The sequence below is a fragment of the Temnothorax curvispinosus genome, unplaced genomic scaffold (genome assembly GCF_003070985.1).
Source record: "Temnothorax curvispinosus isolate PA1 unplaced genomic scaffold, ASM307098v1 QBEX01013120.1, whole genome shotgun sequence".
In the NCBI taxonomy this organism is placed as follows: Eukaryota; Metazoa; Arthropoda; class Insecta; order Hymenoptera; family Formicidae; genus Temnothorax; species Temnothorax curvispinosus.
The window spans coordinates 392379-411028 of record NW_020222900.1 but is presented as its reverse complement, the minus strand read 5'-3'; the positions used below and the strand labels follow the sequence as shown (position 1 = coordinate 411028).

Genomic DNA, 18650 nt, shown 5'->3' with positions numbered 1-18650 from the left:
CATTCCGTGAAACGAGATTGTTGGCGAATGGATTTGAAGTATAACTCAGATAATTTTCATCGATTTATAGACGACTAGCGGTTCAGCAAATTACGGACCATTCGTTTTCAGGGCGTTGAGAAAAAAGCTGGATTTGTCGGCGGGTTCATGTCGGCGCGTCTTTTCTTTTTTTCAGAGCGACTCCCAGTAATTGCACCTTCTGTCACTTGGCGTCATTTGACATGGGTGGTTACTCTTGTTATTACGGCCGCGCCCGAGGTCATAGATTTACGACAGGTGCAATAGAATAACTTTTTGCACCTCAGTTGGAGCTTTATAAGAAAGAGAAGAGCTGAAAAAGGCATAACGTCTTCTTCAAAGTTAGCTTCAAATTTTTCAAATATGTCACTATTAATTATTTAGTCGTACTATATTATTTTAGCTCCAATTTGCATCACGAAGGAAAAAAAGATCCCACGATAATGATTCATAGATATAACAGAAAAGAGTTGTTAACTTTATATTTATTAATCCTTTGTGTTTTTTTTCAAAGATTGAAATTTCAAAAACAATAGACATTTATTGATTCCATATCTTTGTTTTATATAACTTGAAGTATAAATTTAATCTCAAGAAAAAAAACTATGGTATAGAGGTAAATCAATCATGGGGATAGATCAATCATAGAGAGATATTGACCAAAAACTATAAATATAGGTAGATTCCCAGCGAGAATTCTCACTGAGATGGTAGGAACATCAATTTTAGTAGGCAGTTTTTTTTTTATTAAAAAACTTGCACTCGCGAGAGATTAACAATGTGATTTTATCTCGGCGCAAAACTTCTCGTGATTTTTTTAATAGACAGTATGCCATATCGAGAAATGTGCTTAAAAGTTTCATATAACCATTTTTGTTTATGATCTTTTCAGTCGCTCTACTGCTAATTTAGATATATAGTGTGTACTTTAGCGTGTTATTGTAACGAGCCCTCCATTCACGTCCAACGGCAGCGGATGGCGGAATTCATTACGCTGGAAAATGGTTCGCGAAGCGGCCGCGAAAAAGAATGGCATAGAGTTATTGATACGAAAGTACCGATAGATATATTGTAACAGCTGCAGCAACCGCAGCCGTATCATAAAACGCCGATGATGGAGGAGGAATAACGATACCTCCAGCGGGCACATATTTCTCGCGTTACTAACGTATCGATCGTCACAAAATCATCTTCGCGGCCGCGCCTTTTTCCGAGGAAATCTGAGTCGAACGAAAAATCACTTTTCGTGTCTAGATATGTTCGATGCCGACTGACGTTGTTGCACGTGACCCCGAAGGATTTGAGCGCGAATCGCATCGGTGCTTATTTGGATTAAGGTATTTAAATGAGTACGGATTGCTGCCGTCTTTTCGCCCGCGTTTGGTTGCAATTTCCCGACATAAAAGAAAAGAGAGAGAGAAAGAGAGAGAGAGGGGGGGAGGGAGAGGGGATTCCCGACCGCCGCTGCGCCATCGTAGCCCAGCGATCTGAATATTTAGATCGCTCTGGGGCACCGGGCGAATGACCTTTGCAATAGCGAGGGAGGATCGTTTTCCGCCTCCGAGGAAGTGGACGGTAAAAGTTACGATCTTATTTCGAGCTCATCGCAATTTGCCCGACGCCTTCGTTTCTACGGTTCGGTTCTGTGTAGCTCTAAACCCGACGAACCGAACGAAAAGATCGGAATTTTTTCTCACGAGCATGGAATATTTTAATTGCGTTTTTTTTTCCATTGATCACGCTTATGTCAAGATTAAATCCGATTTAATTTTTACATCTTTGCAATGTTGTATCCAAGCCTAAGAAGAGTTGAGAAAAGCAATAAATGCAATTCAAATGTATGCATTTTACATGCCATAATAAATGTTTTCTATCTGTCTTTTCATATACAGGAAATTTTTCATAAAATCTCTAGATATATACTTTTCATCACAGGTTGTTTAACAATTTCAAATCGATTTTTTCTTCAGTAAATTGTCGAAGAATAATTGGCTTTCACAAGAGATTTATAATTAAAAACAAGGGATATTTGGCAAACATAAAAAATGAATGACGATAAAGAATCAAATTTTTAATCAATTTTAAGCATATACTTTATTTTAAAAGCATTTTAATTTTAAATTTAGTTATAAAAATATACAATGTTAAAAATTTAAAAAATGCAATAAATAACCTCTTTCGATACTCTCCCTAGAAAATTAGGACATATAATCTTGGTATTAATAAATTTATAGTTTTAAATGTAGTAAAAAAAAATTATATATATATTAGATTAATAAAGAAATGTTCACATACGTCCGGAAGTTTTAAACAGGTTCACAGAAGTTTGAGGAGACGGGGAGAATAGATAGTGCGAATATATTTATCCATTGATCCAATTTGAATCCTTTTTATTAATATCGTATATATATTTAGCAGCGTGGAGATTTGTATTTCGATTTTAATTTCCGATACATATTTTAAAGGTACTGATACTCTCGTCCCGATTTATTCTTCCCATTTATATTTGTATCTCGTGCAGTCAGGGCTCCAAGCAAAATGAGGTCGCGCAAACCTAATTACCCCACTTCACATTTTCCCGTAGTCGCACTTTTTTTCCACGTCTTTTATTGAGTAATTATTCGTTGCGAGCAATAAAACCCGGCTTTATCTTAAATCCCGTTATTTGACGTTACATTTTCATCCTATTTAGGTCACAGCTCAATCAGAGACTGACTTGATGATATCACCTTATTCATCTGACTCGTAAAACTACCCCTGTTCGGACGGTTATGCAGTAAGCAGGATTGAAACGTTCTTTTCGCCCTATCCGGTGAATTACTGATGCGCGAGAAGCCTCGCGTGTCGCGTGAATTAGCATAAGCGTCACAGAGTTTGCAGTGTGAATTATCACACATGCCATGCGTCGCGACAAAGTTCCCGTTTTTATCGAATTGAATTTAATCAAGACGCGAAATTAATATACAACAGTTTTTCGTGAGAAAATTTTGCCATGAAACGCACGCGTATTTCGCGATAGTCTGCTGTGATTCTTTCTGGCGAAAATCTGTTCGGAGAGAGAGAGAGAAAAAGGCATTGGAATTATTTTTGCAGAATTTAATAAAACCCCCGCGAAAGCTCGATACGTCGGCAGGATTTACGACCGGCGGAACGCGTATTCTGCGTGCCGTTTCGAGCAATAACGGAAAAGCCGAAACGTAATTCCACCCCAGAGGTGGCTGCGTGTCGTTATTTCCTAAATTATGCATCTCTATGCAGACGCGCACGGCGCATATGTAAATTTAGAGTAAATCGAGAAATCGGGAGCTCGACGAGGCTCGGGGAGGCTCAAACGCTTCGAAGCTTGAAGCTCGAAGCTCGGTCGCTCTTTAACGGTCGCTTGAACGGCTCGTACCCTCGATAAGTAAGTTAGATAAAGTCCCGCGGTCCCCTTATCTTTTAAACAGGCAATGTAATTTAATCACACCGGCGCCCGGCGCGGCGTAGTCGCGTGACTCCGCATCGCGGATTTGTCTTCTCGGTGCCGCCGCCGCCACCACCGCCGCCACCGTGTCGGTACCGATGTTATACGCCCGCGTTATATGCGAGACGCGTTATTTTTTCTCGTTGCCCGAGATTGCGCGAAATAAATCGTGGCCGTTCGTACGCGCGCCGCGAGCATAACTTTTGCGCGTAGTAACGAGCGACGTAAATGATTTGTGGGTGGGCACGAAAGCGGAATAAAACGGGCGCCGCGCTGATAGTACGGCGTGCGAAACGCGCGGATATTTTTTTTAATAATGGAATTAGACGAATATTTTTCTGGATTCAGGAAGCCGGGATACTCGTACCGCTACCAGATAGCGTATGAGAATTTATCTAATAAAGTGAAGTACCTTCTGCCTACAGTAAATAAATATATCTCCACATATTTTGTACAAAAAATTTTACTTCGGTCAAGTGAAAATTTGTTCGGATTTGAAATAACATCAATGTAGTGAACGTATAAAAATGTAGCGAAGCCTGGAGCGAAGCATTTTTTGTATATATATTTTTTTCTATATTTTATTAGAAATTTTATTAAAAATTAAACTAACATAAAACATAATCATCATTGTTTCTTATATCAAATCAGTTAAAATATATTTTTATGTTATATGGATAAAATATAATTTTATCTCATAAAATTTTATTGTTTACAATAATCAGATTAATTTAGAATTTAATGTAGCATTTCTTTATGAATTATCGTATCGGGGATGTAATTTTTGATTTTATCATGTCCTATATACCATATTGTATTATATACATTTGCGCATTATATTAAATTTTGCCAGTTTTGTCCTCGGCGCTATTTCGGCAATGAACGCAACTCCGCAATGTCGTATCTCCGAGTTATTCCAGCGTAACATGTAAATGTAATGTATTTAATTTAAAGTTGCGTCACACCGGTCGCTGTCCGCCGCGCCGCGCGCCAGCGAACGGGAGGAAGAGCGCGCGTTTAGAATTCTCTAATCAAATGATATTACGGAAGTTGCAGCAGCCGAATGGAGATCGCATCGAAAATGCAAAATGTAGTTGTTATTACGTTTATCATTATTATTACGTTATTATTATGTTCCTAGTTTGTTCGACGGCCCTTCGCGGCGGCCGGCGCGGCGTTTTCCCCGAATATCTCCAGCTGCAATGCAACGAGCGCGAGTTGTATTTCGCGTTTGCCGAACTTGAAGTACGCGTCGGTTTTGTACGTTTTTTTTCGAGATTACTCGCCTTCGTTGCTCGCATCGATTTTCTCGCGCGCGATGGTCACATAGGATTTTTCCCTCGCTAATAACTGTACGGATCTATATAGGCATTACGATATTTAAATGCAAGGCTCTAATGCCGGTTGTATTTTGAGCCGCGCGGAGTCTCATCACGATATTCACGTAAATTCCGCCCGTAAGCGATTATAATTTTTATTACACGGGAACTCTAGAATAAAAGAGGGTGATAATATCTCGCGAATATCGGGAGATATCGTGCAAATTTATTCGACAGCACATATGAATGTATTTTATATGCACAATGTACTAATCTGGGTGAATTGCAATAAATAATCCGTATCGCAATAAATTATAATTATTTACGCCTGTTACTTAAATTTCCGTTTATCGAAATAATCCAATATTACATAAATTAAAACATTTAAAAGTACGATCGCTTATATATCCACATTCGCCGCTTAGAGCTTTCGGTTTTCATTAAAACACTGACGTAAATGCCAAGAAATGTTAATTATTCGTCCGCGTGCGTCGAGTAAAATAAGGTTCTCGAGTACTTAAATATATATATATATTTAATACTTAATAACGCTGATAACGAGCTGTTCTGTACCGCCGTCAGCGTCATCGCAAGAACTCGTAAGATCTTGTGCGCAAAAGAACTATCAATTTATCGACATGCAAGTAACGTCCCTCATTATAGCCACTAACGGTTTCTAATCAGATCTCAACGTTCTTCTTTCCCTATACTCTCTTTGGGAGATCTTCTTAACTTTCCTCGCTCGCTACGCAGGAAAAAAGGACGTTGCGGCCTCGCGGGACAACGGGGTAGTAAAACCAGTTAATTAAAAGCGTTCTTCCCGCGTAAATATATCGGGCTTGTGCCTCCCGTTGAAATGTCACATCAAATATAGGACGAGCGGGCGGCGTCGCGGAATAATTATACGGCCGACGATCTCGGGGGGTTTATCGTTCGACGTCACGTGACACGGAAATGCAGCGCGACTGCAGGAACTGCGTTTAAAGCGGCCGAGGGCGTTCGCACTTTGGTCTCGTAATTAAAACACGGCGGAGTACGAGGGGACGGGAGGAAACTTAATGTTTCCTTCCTTTTGAGGACTCGCGAACAACACAAAAGCTCTCCGGATCGTCGCGCAGTCTAGTTTAAATCGCGTTTGTATCGTGCGACGGCGTTTCGCGATTCGCACGCGAGAGAGAGGTGGGCGAACTCCGTAGGGCGGAGAGATTGGAATAGCAATGAAATGCTTTATTTGCATAACACAACAATATAATAACGAATCTCGTTACAACAATTTCTGAGCCTGAATTTAAGTTGATTGTACTGATATTCGGATAGCATTGAATTTTCTCTCCTGCGCACTCTCTGTGCTGGGAAAATATTCGCAGCTTTCGTACCTACATATACTCGCCTAAACGAATTTGCCACGGAGGGCATTCCGATGAGATTACGCACGAGAACGAAATAATAGATGATTTGCGCTACGTATGTTTCAATGATCCCACTTTAGCCTTACGAAAAATGCCTATTTGTTTTTTAGTAATTTTGTGTAATACTGTAATAGATTATATAGGCACATATTTATCGCAAGATTGTATTGTTAAATGGAATATTCTTTTTTCTTTCCCGAAGTTGTGCGAAATGGAAATTTAATTACTTGCGGCGCCTAACAAACCCTGCTTTTTAATAAAACCTCCTGCGTTCTATAAGCGACGCAGGATACTCTCGGCGAAAAATTTCGAAGCACGCAAGTAAACGCGACTATAATAAGAAAACAATCCCTAATGGCGTCCCTGGGGGTATGTCGGTCGGTCTTTCAAGATTTAAGAGGATTAAAAGCCGATCCCCGGATGGTTCTGTCTCACGCGAGAGAGCTTATTTCGCGAGCGTCGTCTCCGTTTATTTTCTCGCGGCGTAACGTTGCGCCAGCCGCGTAATCTTTTCACTGTGATATCGAGTCAATTGAGCGCAACTCGAGCCGCGCTCGGGCAAACTAACGGTGTTACTTTCCAAGCGAACTTGGTAGAGTAGCTGGCAGGTGCGCCGTCAATCTCGAGAGTTCACCTCTGCCAGACTCCATCCCGGAATCATTTTATCTCGCCGCTGCGCCCGCGCGCCCGTCGCTTCTGAAAAGTATGACGAACCTTGAAATAACTTTTCGCAATAATAAAACGAATGTGAGCTTGGGCTAAATTCGCGGAGTTCCTCGCTTCGGCGGAATGCCCTCGGGCGCGGTTGTCTTCGTTACTACGGCCGGATCTCTTTTTAGAGGGCCCGTAGCGCGTACGGATCGGGCCGGGGTAGAGCTTGAATAAGAATAAAGTGGTAATTATTTTCACCCCGTGCGAAACTCCCGAGTTTCTATTAAGATCCGACAGTGCCGCGCGCGGCAAGGAAAAAAAGACGATTTTTTCCAGAGATTACGCCGAATTCAGCAGCATTCCGCGTCGCGAAATGATTTTCGCTCCACTTAATCCAAACTCATCGCGCACATCGAGATTTATATTTCACTATGTACAATGGTAACGTCGCGAAATTTAAATTTATCGAACAAATCGGTCTGGAGTATTTTGCATCTTTGCCGGAAACAGCTGCGAAAAGTCGATCGATTGATTGCGCCCCTTCGAGTGCGGAGACGCGTTACGAAGCTTATCAAGAAGATCTTTCGCTATATAAATAACTGTGAATAAAATGAGATTCCGTATAATCCGTGGAAAACTTCGGTTTTTGTTTAAAGTTCAAATATTGCACGATTTTAGTGTTATGAGTTAATTCACATTTAAATTAATTTTTTAATTATACAAGACAGGCAGCATTTTAATATTTAAAAGAAAAAATCTGAATAAATACTAAGTATTTAAAAATTGTAATGTACTTATATTAAATTAGGTTATTTTTTAATTTATTTCTAAAAATATTTTAGTTGTAAAAATTTGACATAATAATAAAATATTGTGACAATAATTTTTAATGACAATAATTCAAACATCTCTTGAATATTTGATATTAAAGTTAAGATCTTTTAATTTATATTTTATAATAATTTTAATAAAACAAAGAAAGCGGAACACCCCACTTTCCGTATTATCTATTTTTAATAATGCCGGATGAGACTTTAGATGAATGAATTGTTATCTCTCGTCTATCCACGGTCCTATGAATTTGTATAAATAGGATATCACTTTAAAGTTCAGAAATAACCTCTTCATCAGCTTTACTAGTAGTACTTAATTAATAAAGTTTTGCCTCGATCGCGCGAGGAATAACCTTTCTCATTTGCGCAAACTTCTAACGACAGAATAGCAGACTTCTTCAAAGCGTCGAGGTGAAGTGATAGAAATGCCTTTATCTAAACTGAGAGAAGCTGCTTAATTATTCTCATTATATCTATTTTCGTAACCGAACTTATATCGTTCGTTTAATTGAGTCCGATATAGCTATTTGCAATAATCATCCATAGATTTTCTTATTCATAAGAGACAGATTTTATACAGACGTACTTGCGCTTCCTGGACAAACACAAATAGACGCATTAAGTGACATTAATTTCCAAATAATGTTTTATTGACGCGAAGTACATGGGAAATGTCGATTGAGCGAACACTTGTGCACGATAGGTATTCTTGAAATTGCCTTCAAATTAGTTTTTGAATCTGCATTACTTTAAATAAATTTCCGTTTGTTTGCGCAGTGCCTGTATATTACCTTATGAAATTAACAGTGTACTAATCAACTTTACGTATCCCATTTTTTCGACGATAATAAACTATGAAAATACTAATGCCTTCGTCGAAAACGAAATTGGAATTCCAAAAATGAATAATAAGCATGCTGGTATAATAAATTATATGTTGTAATAATAATTACCATGTTAAACTTACTGTATTTACAACAAATTATACATATTTCTGAAAGGAGGTCGCCAATGACCTGCGCTAATATAATTGAGGTGCTAACAAGTTATTTTTATCATAATTATCTCTGTAGCGCCGATAGATTCTTTCATAATTGTGCAGAAAATTTCTTATAGAGAATTCGGTGGTAGGAGAGGAGGATTCTTCATTATGAAAATATGTAACATTTGTAATTCGCGTATCGAAAATTGCCAAGTTGAAAACATTTCGTTAATTAAAGTTACAAAAGTGAAAATGCATAAAGTCTCGTTTGCAATTAATTTTATCCAATTTTATTTTAATATCAATTTCATTGAAGAGATTGGATTGTGAGTGTTTTGAATATTAAAAATAATAAACTGTTATTACATTTTCGTAAAAAATATCAATTGGCAGATTGTTAAAAGGGTCTCTCGCCCTCCCTTCCCTCCCTCCGTCTGTCCCTCCCTCACCCCTTCTCACTTATTAAGATTTAATATCGTGAAGGTACGTGGCGATCGTCACGCGTTGTTACAACGAGAAAACCCTAGCGAGATCCGAGTCATGATACTTCGAACAGCGGGGAAGCAGGAAATTTCAATTTATCGCCGAAATAGAAGACGCGATCTCTCCTTCAAACGATGGCAGGTCATATTTTATAGTATACAACGTGTACGACACTAAGTATAATAAGATGAGTTACGTAGTCCAAAAGTTGCACACTTTTGCGAGACAGTCCGAAACGTATTACGCTTGCAAAAGCACCCTGCCAAGGGACACCGTGGTGGTAATAATCATTCTCCACTGGGACAGAGACACGTGATATAACGTGACGGCACTGATGGGGTGCCGTAGATTCGCCGAGGAAGGCCGGTGTGCCCGCAGGATATTTCGCGTAATTTTCTGCGGTGTTTCACTGTCCGCGATCCATCTCGCGATAATATCTAGGCTGCGACGCGACGGGACGCGACGCGACGCGACGCGCCACACCCTCAGCAATGGATAATCACTTTGGAGCATGATTTTAGGATGGTAATTTCTCGCGTGATATTTTTCTGAAAATATAAATAACGCCTTACAAAATACGATTTGTGAGAGAATCGAGGGTTATATAATGTACGCAAGATAAAGATTACATGTATAATTTGATATTTAATCTTATGAAATTCTGCCATTACGATAAAATAGTATTTTTGCCCTTTTAAATCTGTATTTATATATTACTATATAATTTACGATACTGTAATTTTGTTGTCTCTAGATTTCATATTCGATATCACTAATGATTGTTGAAATGCTTGGAAATGCTGAATAAAATACTCTACGTTATAATATATTAAATAAGATGTAGGTATAGGTATTTTCTATATTTGTAGTTATATCGATCTAAGGAACTATATACCAACACTCATCGATAACTATGTCGGTCGCAACTTTGATTATAGTAATGTTGGTGAGATCAGAACTTGTGAGAGTGTTAAAGGAATAATTTATGATAGGAGAATTTTTCCGACGACTCAGCTTACGTGAGAAATCCGATACATATGAGCTCCTCTGGTAAAATTAATCCCCACAAATGTAGAAGGTATCTGGGTATCTCACGACTTGCGAGCTTAATTTTAATGACATTTTCTCTATTCATTTTGTCCAGCTCTTTTTAGCAAGACGTTAATCACTGTAAATTTCCAATTTTCACATTTTCTTTTCGTGGTAAATTTACTTTACGAAAAACTCTTTTTCTTTTATTGTTTATAATTTATAAACTATTGACACATTCGGATATTTTTATTAGAGAAAAACATATAACTTCAAATTTTCGAAAAAGTTTAATTTTCATTAAAATTGAAATATATATATAATAATTTATATGAAATGTTTATCTCCATGAGAAAATCGATAAAAGCATATTATGTTTAATAATATTTACTTTTAATTAAATTTTAATTAATTTTTGAAATTTATTTGTGGTAATGTAATATAGTTAGTTATGATTTATTTTTTTAAATTAGGCAGTACTATCTGTTGTAATTTGTTAATTAAAATGAAGTTTTCATCTATTTACATATAAAATAGAACAAAATGTAGAGACAGAATCTTTCTCCATGGAGAAACAATTCTTCTAAAAAATAATTATGCAAAAATTATGTAATAGTTATAAAGTAGTTGGGGCTCGAGATAGAGGAAAAAGGATGAAACATAAAATGTAACATAGACAATTAGTCTATTAAATGTTGATTAGTCTATTAGTGTTTTAAAGTCCATCACGAATTGCATGTATATACAATTATTATAAATATAATAAAATTGATTTAAAGTTTTAAAGATTTATGCGATTTCTCAAACATTTGAGAGCAAGAGCAGTCTTAAAATTAATTTTAAAATATTTGCGAAGAAATTCTCGAAGGTCGATGGTAGGATTAAGCTTTTCAGTTTCAAATTAAACAACAAATTTAAGATATCGTACGCGTCACATAAAGAGAATTACGATGCTCATTTTTTTTAACGCCGACGCACTTAGACCGTTTCAAATCACGAATTGGTACTCACTCCGCATTTCACGGTAAAAAAGAACTTTTCCTTCCTTTTGCTCACGCGCTCTCATATCCACCGATAAGCCGCACGCACGCTGCTTCTATTGCAGGTTCAAGTACTGCGGGTCAACGACTCGTGTTCGCGCTGGCATACAACGGTCGAGCCATTATCGTTCGAGGCGAATGCGATCGGTCTATAGCTCACCCGTATAGCTACCCCGTCATTGTATCCCCGCGTCGTATTGAGATGACGATTAGGTAAAGTCGCTTTGTTTGTAGAATATTGTTATACGCTAATTAGCGCGCTCATGCATCAGCAGTGCTGTGCGTGCGAGAGCAATCGCTCTCTATCGCGAGACACGTCACGATACGTCTCGCGGGGGGGAAATAAATATCGCTACATTATTATACCACGTATTATTAACGATTAATATCATCGCGGTTCATTCTGTAAACTTATTTTGTAAATTTAATCTTGACATTGTCGCGCCGCGTTGACACGTTATCTCACGTCTTTCCATGATAACCGTGCGAACTCGTTGTGTAACCCCGACAATAATCCAGTCGAATCAGCGTATTGCTGTTGACGCAATAACATCTTTGCGGAGATAAACCGTGATGCGAAACGTCAGTTATTATACATCGCCGATATTTCTGTTACATTTCATACTCGACGAAATGTATTATATTTTGGCGAGAGTATGTGTCCTAATTTGTTTTTAACTTATACATGAGATACACATAAATTGTGAGAGCGGGTAAGCAGATATTCCAAGAATGCTTATAATAAAGCCCGTTCCACTTTGGAATAGTAGCGCATTGAAATAGGAAAAGAGAGAAAAATAGAGAAAGAAAACTGCAAGAAATTCAAAAGTTTATCTAAGCTATCTGCTGACTCTAAAAATGTCGGAAAGTTTTTGTAAGCTTCGTAAAGCTCTGTTAAAATGATAATGCAAACATTTTTGTGGAGACTCTTGGTACGCATTTAGTTAACAACGATGAAAGTTCAGAAAAGAGTTTTGTAAAGAGTTTTGCAAGGAATGCAGTAGAAAATGGTATCATTCTGAATATCCGAGCGTAAAAAGCTATAAGATTTATTTTTATTATTGTTTCTTTTAAATCAAATGTCTCTTAAGAGAAACAAATAGAACATTGTGCAAAACTTTCTAAGGATCTGACTGTAAGTAAAAATAAAAATTCACATGTGTATTTATTATAATGCATCAACTATCTTTCGCAAAATCAAAATACTGAATTTTGGCAGATTTCCGTTATTTTTCTTTCTGAAACGTTTTTAACTAAAATGTTATGGTCCTAAAGATTAAGACGCATGTAAGGTTTTAGAGGAGCTTTTACATACTTTTTTACGGCTATTTTTCGAGTCTCTCGATAAAACTTTCTTGGTTCCTTTTAGCAGTCTTTTCGTGAAAATATGAAAATCTCCTGAAATGTTTGCTGGACGTAGATCTGTTAAACCACGGGTGCGTTTTCAGAAGATTAACTTGACTTGATCCTATAATAACGTGAGATTCAACGCGAAGCACCTTTGCCGACGATGACTATCTCGTAGCGTTTTAGCCAATTAGCATGTTTGAACCCATTTAGATCCGTGAAGAGACAGATTCCAAGATTGTAATGAAAGTGCGGATTTAATGCTTTATATAGAAGAAAAGCTATTCAGCTTTAAAGCAAGGCGGATTTGACATGCCTTTATCGCAAGATACACGTGCAGAAGGTAAAGAAACAAATTTTAATACTTTTTAAATTTTTGTGCTTGATATATTTCTCTCATTTCAATTTTTTCCTCAATTAAAATCTATATAACTTTTTGATATTTATTAGATATTTTTGTAACTTCAAATTAAAACTTTAATTATAAAATTTATAGGACACTTACTATAGAAATAATAGGAAGGAATTAATAAGGATAAGATTTTGTGATTTTTTTTATATAACTTCTCTTGCAATTTAATTAATAAAAATTTATGAAAACTTGTGATAAAAAAATTTTTCATCGTTTATAACTGATGAATCATTAGCGCTGTGCGTGCGAGATATTTTTATGAGAAAATCGATTCGAATAAATTCGTAGGTATAATGGAGGATATGAAACACGATGCGTATCTAGAATGTTATTTCTGTCATGGCTGACGTTAATATTTGCGAACGCGCGATAAATGAATATTTGAAACCCAGTTGCAAAAATACGCCATGCAGACGCATACATAGTTTACGAACTATTGTCCTAAACCAAGTATTATATTTAAAAAATGGTGTACCATTGTTGGTTTCGAACACACTATCTATACAGACTGGTAAACATATGAAAATGGTTTCCATTCGCGCGATAAAAACGCTCATCTGCCAGATCTGCCATATCGAAAATCGGGCCACGTCGAAAATTTATATCACTTTTAATCCGTGCCACGTTAAATTTCCGACATTCTATTCGTCGACGTCTACTCTCCGCGCCTCGGCCTATTTCAACCACGCTACTTTTCCCTTGACGACCGGCGCTTTTTATCATCTCACACCCGGAGCGCGACGGTAATTACTTGAATTTCCGAGGCCTTTGGACAGCTGAAGATCGCCGAGTTAGGCATCGCACGAGCGGAGACAAGCGTTTAATTTACCTGGACCAAGTTCGCGCGCGAAGTCCTTGTCGCAGTCCGTGGCGCCGAATGAAATTGCGAAAGTTGTTCGTCTAGAACGACAATGGCGCAAACGAGGTGTGAAGCAAGGCTATGAAATATAACGGTACGACAACGACGACGACGACGACGAATCCAGGCTCGGCGAAGGCCTCTCTCTGGCTGGCTTTTTACTTTACCACGCAGCCATGTAACATCGGCCAATGATCGATATTGCGTGTCATCTCTCATCTACCGAATCGATATATATTCGGAAGGAGAAACGTTTTACTTGCGCGCGCGAACACCATCGGCGCGCGGCACTGGCCGACTTGGGCCGAGTTATGAATAATGCATGCGATAAATTTGCGTCGCACGCATGCAAGCGCGCCCCGGTAATTCCATTAGCTGTACCATTTTATCGCCCGATACCGTGGATTCAATTGAGTAACTCCTTTCACGCCGCCAAGTACCATTCCGTTATTTCCTACGACCACCCCTTGCGCCACGACAAGTCGCGCGGGCGAGGGATATAGTACGTGATCCCGATATTTCTCGCGCACGATAAACGTCGCGCGGCATGTTAACTAGTTTATTAACGTCTACGTTGAATTCCTGCGGCGACCATTTGGTTCGTTTGTTTAAGTTTAAAAGCAAAATACATATACCACATATACCTGCAGAAAGTAATTTAGAATAGATTTTTGTAAAGTTTTTATGTTTCTATATATGACTAATAGAGATCTTTTTGGATTTTTTTTTAAAGTTCTGAAGATTATGATACGTTTTAAAGAAAGCTTCTGATATTTCAATTATTATTATCGAAAAGATGAAATTAAAAATAAAACTGGTATTTTTTTTATTCTCAGATGCAAATTTTCAGTTTCATGGATAAGAAGCTTTTTTAAGTCTAGCATTTTCTTCGAAAACGAAAGTTAAGTTTTTGTACTTTTAGAGCTTCATGCAGTTGACAATAATTCATGTCTCTTGTAATACATAGTGCTATTTTATTATCTTTATTATGTTACAAATCAACCTCTTCCTATCCTTACAAAACGATTCATTAATCATTTTAATTAATCGAGGAAACGTCGAGGACTATATATAGTTTTATTACTTCTGCCGCTTCATCTAGCAAGCACTAATTATCTTTTCTGCATTAAGTAATAAGTATATTCAATGTCAGTAATAACTAAATAATATTATAACAAAATAATTGCAAAAATGTCCATGTTTTACATCAAAGCTTCCATTTAAAAACACGTTCTTTGCAATGCTTATGAATATATATTGTTTTTATTTATTCATTTTCATCGATTTATTGCAAATAGTATATGTATTACGCGTATGTCAGTTATAAAATTTATAATATATGAAATGAACTAGTTCTACTTTTTTATTATATAGACACATGGTTATATATACATAACTCAATAAGTACATAATTGTATATTCTCTATCCAGTCTATCCGATGCGCACAAATTTTATCTTTTGCTTTATTTAATTCAAACGCTATTAAAACATCTCATTAAAGCGTTGAGTTTGATTAATAATCTCATCCTCATTATGCGATTATGTAATGCATAATGTACATTTATAGATGTATATTTCTTCGGATATTCTCGTAAATTTAAGCAGCATATTATATTCTCTTCATTCTTTACTTTATTTTACAAGAGATTCTGTATTTTAACAAACTTGTTACTTTAATTTTGCGTTTAACTTCTTATTCATCACATTATTGTACATTATTCCTGTTTTTATCGTAAGTTTCTATTTCGTTTAATTACCGACAATGCAAAAATACGAAGTAACTTCGCTTTTACATGAAACCTTTATACATCGCAAATTGAAGATTCTGTTTCTGCGCGTAAAACATTTTTTATTGAGTCCCAGTTAAATATACAATTATAATTGCTTCTCAAAAGGAATCTGTTATTTTAGGGAAAATTAGAATTTACATAGTGCAAACCGAAAACTCTGCTTCCACGTATATATATTGAAAATATTTTTTTCGCGTTAAATTTCATTTAAATATACATAGATATATACATACATTTAAATGTAACAAATTTACAAAATGTATCTATAATGTCGGGGGAAGTTACGTGACACGTTTTTCTCGCGAATTCCCTCACTTCCAGATGCCCATCTGTAATTGAGAGCTAAAATTATAAATCATCTTCCTCTTTCAGTTTACGTCGACCATACGCGGTGAAGGAATTGTATGGATATCGCAGGCACACAGCAAACAATCGACTTCCTCCGCGTTTACAAAGCGCAAACATGAGCCATAAATCTCTACGTTTCTTTCCCGTACCTCGCTTACTCTTTGACTAGAACAGCAGTCGTAAATTTCTCCCTCTTCGAGCAGCAAATGTCGCGTTGCAATTAACGTAATTAAACTGAATCTTAATTATCGCGGGCGGTAGTGGATGAGATTTTATCTGTGTCATGAGGTACCGCTTCGCTGCTTCGTAATGCGTGTATGCCTCTCGTACTCTCTCTAAAAGCCTATTTCTCATCTCTTATTATCATCGTTCCTATTCTCCCCTACGACAATATTGATATTGTAGATGGATTTTACAAGTGACTATAATTAGTAACTAATTACTGACAAGTATCTCCAAGTAATCGTTTGCAAAACAATAATAAATGTTTCTTTTTACAAGAATGTCAACAGTAAAGAATATATACGAATGTGTCTGAATAATAGTTTGAAATACATACACCTAAATGTATTAATGTGCTGCTTTAGCATTTTTGTGATTTTCAAAAAACTAGCAAAAGTATTTTTATTAGCTGTATAACAATGTTTTTGTTGCTAAATTACGTTCACGGGATTGCAAGATTGCACGCTGGAAGCAGCAAGAAGACGCTGACAAATTCGAACCGTCACACAGAGGAGCACATTAATAACAATTCCACGATATTTGTCTCTTGTTTCTTCTTCACGATTAAAAGTACTTTTTCATGATTTTCCCCAACGGCCGCCTAACGCCGCGAAAGCACGCCATACCCATTTCCCCGTCGCAGACACGGTTCATGCAAGATGATTAGAGAGCGGCAAAGCAATTACCTTCCGTGCACATGAAGAGTATGGCAGCAATTGAGAGCCTCGCTTGCCATCTCAGAGCCATTTCCGCGACTGTTTCGGGAGACGCTTGCACTTTGATACTGAAACGATTCACATCCTCCTTAGCGAGATCGCTAACTATCACCACTCACTGATATACCCCACCAGGCGACACCAGGTCTTATCACCGCCGACTTGCTTTGGCTCTTACGCCCGATTATTAGCACACGATCTCGCACAGCCGTATCCGCGATTGAAACGAGACAACCGGCGGTCTATAATCGCGATTCAGTCGCGATTTAGTCCGGAAGGTTTCAATCTACTTGAAAAAAATAAATTATCGTGACGAGTGATGGTCCGCGTCAGATTTCCCGTGAGAAACGACGCGTATATATTCGACCCGCACAATTCTCCGCACTTTGGTGTGTCGTCTATTTCCTGTAGTCGCCACGTAGGCGATAACGCGCACGGAAATGATTATGGCGAAACTTTCGACGGGCAACGTGCCGCGTGCTGCGAAACTTTCCACCTATATCCTCCTCGTCTGCTCCGCTCTCCCGCGGAGTCTTCGTTAAAATCTTCGCGCTCCTTCACTCGACGGTTTAAATCTTCCGGTTAAAAGAGTCGTGTGTTAAGCGCCTCGGACGAACTTGAGGTGAGGAGGAACTTCACGTCTCGCGCGACGATTTCGGGGATTTTTCAGGGCTGCGAGTCAGGGAATCGCCTCATAGGGCGGTCCCAACTTTCGTCGCGCGTACGCGCGCGGTCCGCGTTGGCAGTGTCCTAGGAATCGAAGATTGTCGTAGAGTTACAGAACACATAGCGAGACGCGATTGTTCCGAGAACACATCTGTTTCTTTCTTTTTTTTCACTTTGTTCAAGAATCTTTCAACAATCTTTCAGACACAAGGATAAAGCACCGGCGATCGACACTGCATCCCGCCAGATCGTTCGAGAAGCGATCGATCGATCGATCGCGATTCACCAAGGAACGCGAAATCTCCGAGCCGCTCTTCTTTGTTCCGTCGCTCTACTCCGAGATCGCTCGAGATCTCGCGCAGCCAGCGGTCCGGTCGTAAAAATGTTCTCCGTTCACCGCATAACTGCTGCCGTCGTTTCAATTCCACGTTCGTCGCGACTCCCTTTTTTACGATTATGATCAACAACTCATCGCTCGAAACTGCTTTCCTCCGTCTCGTTCCGCTTTCTTTTTTTTTTATTTCTTTTCCCGTCTTTCTTGCTCGTTCTCTACTTCCGCTACCGTCGGCTACGTTTCGACGATCGACACGAAACTCCACCCGCCGCGAATCTCCATACCGATTTTCCGACCCGCGAGCTTGCACCCCGCGCTATTTTAAGAAATTGTCACGATGACCGTTCGCGTACGCGACATTGTATATAGCATGACGGCACGCACCACGTCTTGTTTCGGTGGCAGATTTACCCTGACTGGGGAGATTCTCGGCCGTGGGAGCATGCGCGCTTCCGATCCACCCCCTGTGACGATGGAAGCGCGCAGAGGGTCCACGGACGCGGACACACACAGAGACGTACACTAACGCGCGCGCACTCTCACCCCGCAGGAGAGGACGTCGACACACGTTCAGAAGCGCGTACGCACACGCACGTAAATGTATGTATATGTGTGTGTGTGTGTGATAAGGGAAACCTCTCTCTCTCTCTCTCTCTCTCTCTTTCTCCTCTCTCTTTCTCCTCCCTCTCTGTTGCTACCCCTCCGCCCCTCTCTCTTTCTCCCTCTCC

General features: G+C 38.5%; 1 protein-coding gene across 2 annotated transcripts in view; it reads right to left on the bottom strand.

Moving 5' to 3' along the window:
* LOC112463183 (cell adhesion molecule 2-like) overlaps positions 1 to 18322 on the bottom strand; it is a 35271-nt gene extending 16949 nt beyond the window's left edge. For both annotated transcript variants that reach the window (XM_025029382.1, XM_025029384.1), the window contains exon 1: positions 16893 to 18322. In XM_025029382.1, coding sequence (XP_024885150.1) covers positions 16893 to 16953 — 61 coding nt within the window. In that variant the 5' untranslated portion in view covers positions 16954 to 18322. The remainder of the gene's footprint in view (positions 1 to 16892) is intronic.
* Positions 18323 to 18650: the final 328 nt, after the last annotated feature.